Genomic DNA, 9,075 nt, shown 5'->3' with positions numbered 1-9,075 from the left:
GCCCAGTGCATGGTCATACCCATTGGCACACCTTTTTTCTTCTTTTTTTTACATTTGCAAATGAAACATATTTTTATTGCAAATGAATTGTTTACAAAGTTCCTAACTCATTTAAAATCAGTTGTACAACAAATTATCCAAGTGGAAATTATGTCGTGCATTCTTTGAGTAGCCTATTCACAGGGACTATCAGTGTCTTAGATGGGAGCCGGCGGGCACTAGGACAGCACAGTAAGATGTAGACGTCCGTTGTCCGCTACATCGCTGAATTGAACTCACAATTCAGTCAGTGCGTACAGAGCGGCTTGTTAGTGGTGGTCTTCTACGTTTATACTTCTGTAGTTCACTCAACTAAGCATTTATAATTCGTTTTTTTGTACTTTTTTTTGTTGAAAAACTCAGATTTATCGTCTTAATGTAAAGATATTGGCAAATCTTTGATAAACGAACGGACGTTTTGCGCGTGCATTTTGCCCTGATTTTATGCAGGTCCTTGGGATTGACACATCGTAAAAAGTTATGGACAACACTGGACTGAAAAGATAGGCTACATATACAAATTATGTGACATTTTATTTTCAAAATCCTTGAAACAGTATGGGTTTCTTGTGTCTTTAGAAAGTGACCACATGTGTCCCACAGTTGACAGTGTGATGTTGTAAATCTTTGGAGGTCGCTTGTGGATGGATACAATGAAGCAAACGGGCGCAGCCTCGGAGATGCTGCCTTCCAATGACTGCTCACAGATGCGGGATATCAGGAGGGAATGTGATGCTCGTTCCCGAGAACGGGTGGAAGGTGAAATGGATCGTCTGCGTATTCGGGAAAGACTTGAAGCAACGTTTGCGGGTCTGGGGGAGCTGGAATACTTGAGACAGAGGCAGGAATTACTGGTCAGAAATGTGCTCAATCACCCTGAGGACGCGATTCCAATTGGAGATAAAGCCTGTGTTACGCGCGAGGAGAATTACTTGAACTCTGAGGAGAAACTTCTCGAGGAAAATATTTTATTGCTGCGAAAACAACTGGTACGTACACAATTTTTCTCTGCACAATTATTCAGTCATTTATTATTTTTGTAATAGCCGCGTAAGCGTTCAGCTGTGCAATTCCTATTGGACCTGCACCCAAGGGTCTACTTAGTGAGGCGCGCTGGCATCTTGCAGTCCATGGAAAAACTGAACATCATAATAAAGTTGGCCACGTTTGCTATGCTCGCATAGAGGAGATGGTAAAGGTGGATTCAGCAGTCATGACAATTGCGAGACTAGGCTCCGTGTTCTGAAAGGTTTTCTAACGCCTTTTCCATGTCAATTAAAATACCCTTTTATTTTTCATAGGGAATATTTGTCTAAATGGACCATGGTGTTAGTCATGTACACTGTGAACAACTGCGAATACTTTTTCATACTATTTATGCCTTGCTTAATTATCAGTCGTGAGGAAGCCTACTTAGACCAGTGCTGTTGTTTCCCCTGAGAAACGCTGGTAATAGCAGGATGGCCTTATAAGAATGGGAATGAGTGTTATTTAAATCGAGCTTCCTGAAGGTCGCAGGAGATTCCTGGTGCACTAATGCGGTCTGCGAGGGGGTCCAGTCGCCTCAATGAGATTTGCCGATGAGTTACAATAGACGGGGCGACCGAAATTAACTTTTACAAGCAGATCTCCCACCTCCCGCTGGTGGTAAAGGATGCCGAGGAGTTATAGCCCAGGTCGCCTCATGCAGCCGTTTAAGCCGGTCAAAAACACCCGTTTCCAATTTGAGCCTTTTTTTATCCAATGTTAATTGAATCAGGAAAAAATGTGTTTGTGGAAAAAGTTACATCTGTTCCACGATGATGTAGGCCATATACATGCCTGTTATCTTAGGCTATTCAAGGTGGGTCATAAACAATTATCCAAACAACATATTTGAAAATAGTCTGTTTGCACAACAGTCACGTCCCATCCTGTTGATTCAGACAGTCAGGGAGTGAAGTTGCTTTTCTGCATTGAAAAACAATCACTGAAACTCCACGCCTCTCAGTCTTTTGCTGCAAATGGTGGTTTGTTAGTGTGAGAAGTGGTCTCCAAAGCCCTATTCTGCTCTTAGGCTGAAACTCATTAATCATTGCTGACTCCTGTCAGAGGCTTGGCTTTACTGCCTGCCATTCCCCCTACAGAGGAAGTCCTGCTTTGCTACATATAGCCTACCCTGACTGACTGGAGTCTGGGCTGCATTATTGGAACTCAGCAGCAAATGGCAGCCTAGGACGCATTCCAAACCAGCCTCTGGACCCCTATCTACTCCTTAAGATGAGGGGAGAGGGTGTTAGAAATACACTTAGAACTCCTTCCGCAGTCTCAGAGGGTGACCAAATACAATATGCTGAAAGAGAGAGAAGGAGAGAGAAGGACAATATGGGGGTTCATGTTTGTCACTTCTATGTTAGACTTCTGTTACTTTGTATTAGTATGATTAGTACCTTGCTTATTGCCTGAAAACCTGAATATCCACCAATTCATAGTTTAATGGTAGACATCAGGGTTCATTTAAGAGGTCAGCGGTTTGAATTCCACTTTGTTCCTCCAGCCCCGTCAGATCTTGTGCAGTATCTACGGGGAGGGTACAGGGTACATGTTGGATGGAACAGTTGTTAGAACGAGCCGGGCCATCCATCAGAGAGCAGGTCATTAGCTGGATGGTGTCTGTCGTTGCCAACCTTGCCCCCACCCTCAGGGGCTGCTTCTGCACTGGTGTGGTGTCCTCCACACTGCAGAGTGGCATGCAGCATACCTCATGGTCTGCCTGTGGTCATGAGTGGCCTGTTCCACATAGACAGCATAGCTAGCATAGCCCACATGGCTGTTCTGAGCAGGGGCTGTCAGCACTGCTGCCAGACATGAGTCTAATCTAGCCCGGGACTAAAGCAGTTAATGACCTCTGATATGCACCAACACAGTCTGCCTGAAGGTTTGAAGACACTCTATAAATTCAGGAAGGTGTGTGGATGATTCAGCCAATCATGCTAGTCATGCTGTTAGTTCTTCTCACGGGATGAAGGAGTATTTGGAGACCTAATCTAAAATGTGGACCCTCGCAGAAAGGAGTGAGGACGCGCGAGGGCGCCGATAACGGCTGCCTCGGTCGGTACCTTCTGGCCAAAGTAAATTCCTTGTCTGTGCAAACTTTCATGCCGAATAAAAACCCATTCTGATTCTGATACTCTTATAGGCTGACTATGTGAAACAGGATGTTGAGGAATGACCATTTCCTGTGTTTCTCTACAGAACTGCCTAAGGAGACGTGACGCCGGCCTGATCACTCAGCTGCAGGAGCTGGACAGGCAGATCAGCGACCTCCGACTGGACACCGAGGTGTCACATGACCCGGGGGAAACAGACAGCCGGCCAAGCTCAGGTCAGTAAGGACGTCCTGACAACCATCCGCGACCAATTGCATTGGTCGATTTGTCTCTTATGTTTCCAGTCTCTTGTGGTGTAGAAATAAAGCCTGTCCATTGTGTTCGGCTGCTACTGATATGGTAAAGCTCACATTCTGGGTGTCTGGTGTCTGGTGTGCCGCCTTATCCTCAAGTGAATTGTACACGCACATTCCTAATGAGGGAGGTCATGTTGGCCAGTGTAATTCTGTCAGCCTCACCACAGACAGAATGCTATATTGAGAGTCCTATACTCAGATTAGAACCAAGGACATGGACTAAATCACTCTATCAGTAGAAGCAAACAAGAAAGAATGTTATTGTACAGCCTTCCTATAAGTCCATCTGACAGTTAAACATTTTTCAATTGCAAGACCATGTCAGACCATATCCAGACCATATCAAGACACTGTCTAGGAATGAGGATATCTATAATAGTAGAGGCCGGTGTTGAAGTGGATTTTTCCTACATTGATCAAGTTTCAGACGTTAAGTCCTGGCCAAAATGTTTTCCGTCTGTCGTCAGGGAATTAGTATTCCTGTCTGTTCCCAAGCTTGTTTGGTAAGCTAGCCTGTTACAGAATAGTGCTTCTAACTTTAAACTCGCTCCAAATAGCAAGAAAACCAAACCTTCCTCCAAAAGCCCACATCTACTCTAAACCTGCGTGTTTCTTGAGTGCTTGAGATTTCTGCCTTCATCCTTTTAATAGCTCAGGCTGTTGGGTAATAAATACTTTGGATGACAGCTCTCTGTATCTCTTCTCTGTGGGGTGTAAAATCAATGTGTTAAAATGTCTCTCTCTCTGCTCTCTTAACCCTCTCCTTCTCCCACTATGTGCTCACTCTTTCTTCCCCCGCTCGCCCTGCCTCTCCTGCCGTCTCTCTCTCTCTCCTTCTTTCTCTCTCTCTAGGTTTTTACGAGCTGAGCGACGGTGCTTCTGGCTCTCTCTCCAACTCTTCAAACTCGGTCTTCAGTGAGTGTTTATCCAGCTGTCGCTCCAGCACCTGCCTCTGCAGTCCTCTCGACACCTCCCTCTGCTCCTCCGACGGCAGGCTACGCTCCGCAGGTGAGAGAATGCCCCCCCTCCTCCCTCACAGCACCTCTCACCTCCCATTCCTCGCCCCTTATTCCTCTTTTATCCCTCTCTGCTGTCATCCCCCAGCATTTCTCTTTATTTACCTTAATTTGATCCGCTAGATATTCTCCTTTCCCTCCCTCATTTCCCTACTTGCTTCTTTCTTCTCCTGCCTTGTGTCAAGGTCAGAACATCACTGTGGTGTTTGATGTCACATGTGGCCATTCTGGCCAGAAGTCTTGATCCTTTTGTTCTGTTTACTTTGTAAACACCACTCTCTTCCCTTCTCCTGGAAGCCCCCTGCCTGCCCCCCAGACCCCCACTCTCTCCCTTCTCCTGGAGAAGCAGCCTTTCATGTTGGCTGTGGTTCAGCTCACCTCCCAGTCTCCCTGCTGGTATTGTTTTTGCAGGTTTCAGGATATATTTACACAACAGTGTCATTGAGTTTTGGAGGAGAGAGAGAGAGAAAGAGAGTGAGAGATGGAGGGAGCGAGCAAGACAAAAAAAGACAGAAGACTCACAGAAAAAGATACAGGGGCAGAGACAATGGGCCTGGTATTGTGTACATGTATGGAGAGAGAGAGCTAAAGACAGGGAGGACCAGTATGAAGCTGAAAGGTCAGCTGAGGAGTTGTCCCAGCCAGGCAGATGGTTCTAGAAGCCACACCTATGATAGGAGTCAAACAAAAGGGCCATTAACACGTCTAAAGCAATTACCACCCCCCCTCCTTAAACACAAACACATATACCCTCAGTCTGCATGAAGGCAGGATGCCATCACAGCCTGTCAATCCTGCTGCTGGCAACTGCTACATTGCTAGTGCTGGATCCTTCTGTCCGAAGGAGAGTCATAGCCACTTACCCTGTCGCTTCAACCTTGCAAATCTACATAGATTTTGTTCTCAAACTCTCTCTGTAACTGACTTCTCTCCTTTCCTCTACAGATGAGCTGGGCAGCTGTGCAGAGTGCGAAGGTCCCTGTGACGAGCAGTCTTCCGGAACAGTCCGGCGCTCCCTCTCCGCCCCCTACCCCCCCTCCCTAGATGGTAGCTCGGACGGACCATCCAAGTACCACTGTGACCTGGTGGCGAGGAACGGCAGCGACATCTACCGCTACCCGAGCCCGCTCCACGCCGTGGCAGTCCAGAGCCCCATGTTTATCAGCTCTCTAGCACCCCCTGGGAGAGAAGATGGTGGGCAGGGGAGGGGAGGGGGAGGAGGAGGAGTAGGAGGTGGAGGTGGAGGAGTAGAGAGTGAGACCTCCGTAGATGCCCAGAAGGCAGATAGGGAGAATGTTCTGGTACCTCAGAGCACCTCCTGGCCTGCCTCCCAGCACACGCCGTCCCACAGGCGTCTGGACAGCTACATCTACAGCCTGCTGCAGAGGAGAGCCCTGCCCCTCCGCACCTCCAGGCCCAGGACCAGCATCAGCACTGACCCCTCCAAGAGCATTCTCCGGCAGGCCAGCCTGTGTGTGAGGCAGGGCGGTGCGGGCCAGGCCAGCGCAGGGCAGTTACAGGGGCAGGTGCTCGGGAACGGGACTCTGAGGACTTCTGAGGTGAAGCACAGCTGGCCGCCGTGTTTGCAGACGGGGACAGCGGGGACCACAGACCCCCCCTCGGCCTCCCCTCAGAGACAGTGGTCGGGAGAGGGCGTGGGGCTGACTGTCCAGCAGGAGAGTGCCCTGTCTCAGTCACACACTCAGAACGGATACACAGTCCCTAGCAACCAGCCTCAGACTGGATACACAGTCCCTAGCAACCAGCCTCAGACTGGATACACAGTCCCTAGCAACCAGCCTCAGACTGGATACACAGTCCCCAACAGTGAAATTCACACTGTCCCTAACACCAACATCCTGCTGAAGAAGAAGAACTCCTTTTCTGCTAACAAAGGACCTTCGTCAGCGACGATGTTAGCCCCTCCTCTCCCGCCTAAGGATTACCCGGACCTGGGCAGTCCCAAGGCTAACTCCTCTCCTAAGGAAGGCAAACTACAGTACCACCCTGGATCAGTGGAGAACACTCTGACCAGGACCGCCCAGACAGCCACGCCCAAGAACAGCCCCAAGCCCCTCCCCCCTGGACAGAGTGGGAAAGACGATAGGCCATCTCTGGAGCTGGTCAGCTTAGGCTCCTCCTCCCAGAGCCAGGATGAGGGAAGTCACATGGTCAGCGCCCAGTACATTCCCGCCCAGCGACAAGCCATCAAGCTCCGCAAGGGAGGTGGGAAGAACATCAAGGTCGTCAAGGTGAAGAACGCCGCTCTGAAACCTCGGGTGATGATATCTGCAGGGCAGGGTGAGCCGGAAACCTTAACAACCAAGGAGAAGCAGCAGCCTCGGTCTGGGAACAGGAAGTCCCGCCTCCCAGAGGATGTATCCTCCCACGTCCACAAAATCTCCAAGCGAGGGGCATCGTCCCGAGCCAAGCGCATCCCCGCCTCAATCCCAGAAGGCCGAGTTCTGGAGAAGCACGTGAGCACTGTGGTCTCCACAGGCCGGTCACACGCGGCTGTATCCAGGCACCACGGTCACCATGGACACCATCACCACGGTCACCGTGAGGCAGTGGTTGCCAAGCCCAAGTACAAGCGTAGTGACTACCGTCGCCTGAGAGCCATCACAGAGGCTCCCTACGAGGAGGCCTTGAGGCGGGCGCAACGCAGGCAGAGGAGGGATCTGATTGGCCATGTGTCCACTGCCACCACCACCATGTACCTCCCCTCTAACCTCCAGTTCACAAGCCCCTATGCCTATGTGGGCAGCGACTCTGAGTACTCCGCCGAGTGTGCCTCGCTCTTCCATTCCACCGTCATGGACACCAGCGAGGACGAGCGTTCCAACTACACCACCAACTGCTTCGGAGACAGCGAGTCCAGCGTGAGCGAGGTGGAGCTGGCGGGGGAGAGCAGCAGCTCCAGCGATTCAGAGGAGAGCGGAGGAGCGCTCAACTGGCCCCAGTTCGGCCAGGCAGCGGCCGGGTCGGGACCCCATGACATGACCCCCGCCCAGGCCAAGGCCTTCGTCAAGATCAAGGCCTCCCACAACCTGAAGAAGAAGATCCTGAGGTTTAGGTCTGGGAGTCTGAAACTCATGACCACCGTTTAAGGAGGTCAGGGTTTCAAACTGATGACCACCATTCAGACTTTTTGCTTAACCAATCAAATTGGCTGTCCTGTTTGCTCAACAAGTGCCTAGGCTGAGTTAAGGGTTGTGTTTATTAGAAAAAGAGAGTAAACTTCTTTTCATTCAACACTATCAGGGTCTCCGCAAAGATGGCTGACCGACTTAGATGAACTTTAAACTTGGGAAGGGTGGATTGCCGTTTCTTTGGCGCCCGAATTTGAGGGAAATCGGCGATCCTTTCTCTCCCTGCACTTTCCCTCAGATGGAGGTCAGGAAGGAGCCCTGGTCTGCCACACTGTTGGTTTATGTAGCCTTCTTTTGTATTTATTACCATGGACTTAAACCCTAGCTGTTGAGCACCCACCTAAACACATTCAACATTTAAATGCTTTGGAAAGGTACCTGCTTTAATTTGGTTGTTTTTGGATTAAAGATATTTAAAACGTAATATATTTGTTTGGTACCTCTTGGATATCTATGTGTGGTACTATTCAACTGACGACTGAAGCAAAGTTTGACTTCTGTATGAGATTGTAGTTAGTCTTAGTCCACAGGGTGAACAGAGATGTTATGGAAAACTTCACTGCTGATGATAACATGGCACTGTGATATTTGAAATCAAAAACAGACCATAATATGAATGAACCAACTTCTGTTGTCACTATCAACTTTAACTGTACATGTTCTATGGTTGTATATACTGTATAATGTCTCTATGTTCATAATGGTGCTTAACCCTTTTTATGCTTTATTAAATGTCTGCTTTAAAATCATTATCTGGTCTCTTTTAGTTGTCTTTATAAACAGTCTGCTTTAAAATCATTATCTGGTCTCTTTTAGTTGTCTTTATAAACAGTCTGCTTTATAATCATTATCTGGTCTCTTTTAGTTGTCTTTATAAACAGTCTGCTTTATAATCATTATCTGGTCTCTTTTAGTTGTCTTTATAAACAAGTTAGTCTGGTATGCTGATTGTGTGTGTCCAGATGATTCGTTGCTTCTCTCACTCAAACGAGAAGCTTTGTGATCACTTCGTAGTGTGTGCATGACGCCCCAGTTAGTAACACTTCACCAAGACTCCTCACACATCCTCACTCACACCCTCACGCACGAACCACGCACACCACGCACACACTCCTCACTGCAGTCAACATCCGCTGAAAGAAGTCTTTCCCAGCCGGAGGAAATTAACACAGCACCACAACATGGTTAATTCATGAGCCGAGGATGAGGCATAAGCAGAAATGGCAATCTAGATGGTACATGATGTGTGTGAGCCTGACCTTCAGTTCAGTGACGTGTCCTGAAGCTAGGTAACATGCAGTTCCCATGTCGCACGTTCCAGTTTCAAGTGTATGGAGTCAGACATTAACTTGTGCTTTTGGGGAAAAGGTGGTTCTGAAAGTGCTGAATGAACTCAATCCCTGGGATTTACTGTTAGTATTGA

The 9,075-nt window shown here is 48.5% G+C and overlaps 1 protein-coding gene across 1 annotated transcript; it reads left to right on the top strand.

Moving 5' to 3' along the window:
- The first annotated feature begins 278 nt into the window (after positions 1 to 278).
- dact1 (dishevelled-binding antagonist of beta-catenin 1) lies at positions 279 to 8,401 on the top strand. The gene is made up of 4 exons (XM_062469412.1): positions 279 to 1,028; positions 3,274 to 3,403; positions 4,337 to 4,492; positions 5,446 to 8,401. The coding sequence occupies exons 1-4, from the start codon at positions 684 to 686 to the stop codon at positions 7,608 to 7,610; spliced, it is 2,796 nt and encodes a 931-aa protein (XP_062325396.1). The 5' UTR covers positions 279 to 683; the 3' UTR covers positions 7,611 to 8,401.
- Positions 8,402 to 9,075: the final 674 nt, after the last annotated feature.

Source organism: Osmerus eperlanus, chromosome 9 (assembly GCF_963692335.1).
Source record: "Osmerus eperlanus chromosome 9, fOsmEpe2.1, whole genome shotgun sequence".
Lineage (NCBI taxonomy): Eukaryota > Metazoa > Chordata > Actinopteri > Osmeriformes > Osmeridae > Osmerus > Osmerus eperlanus.
Note: the sequence above shows the minus strand (reverse complement) of the source record. Positions and strands in the feature narration are given on the sequence as shown.

What these genes read in the sequence shown, in the direction of transcription:
- dact1 (XM_062469412.1), top strand. Translation starts at nt 684, where the DNA reads ATGGATACAATGAAGCAAACGGGCGCAGCCTCGGAGATGCTGCCTTCC. An exon ending in TATTGCTGCGAAAACAACTG is followed by an intron (nt 1,029 to 3,273) that starts GTACGTACACAA and finishes GTTTCTCTACAG; the next exon opens with AACTGCCTAAGGAGACGTGA. An exon ending in CGGCAGGCTACGCTCCGCAG is followed by an intron (nt 4,493 to 5,445) that starts GTGAGAGAATGC and finishes TTTCCTCTACAG; the next exon opens with ATGAGCTGGGCAGCTGTGCA.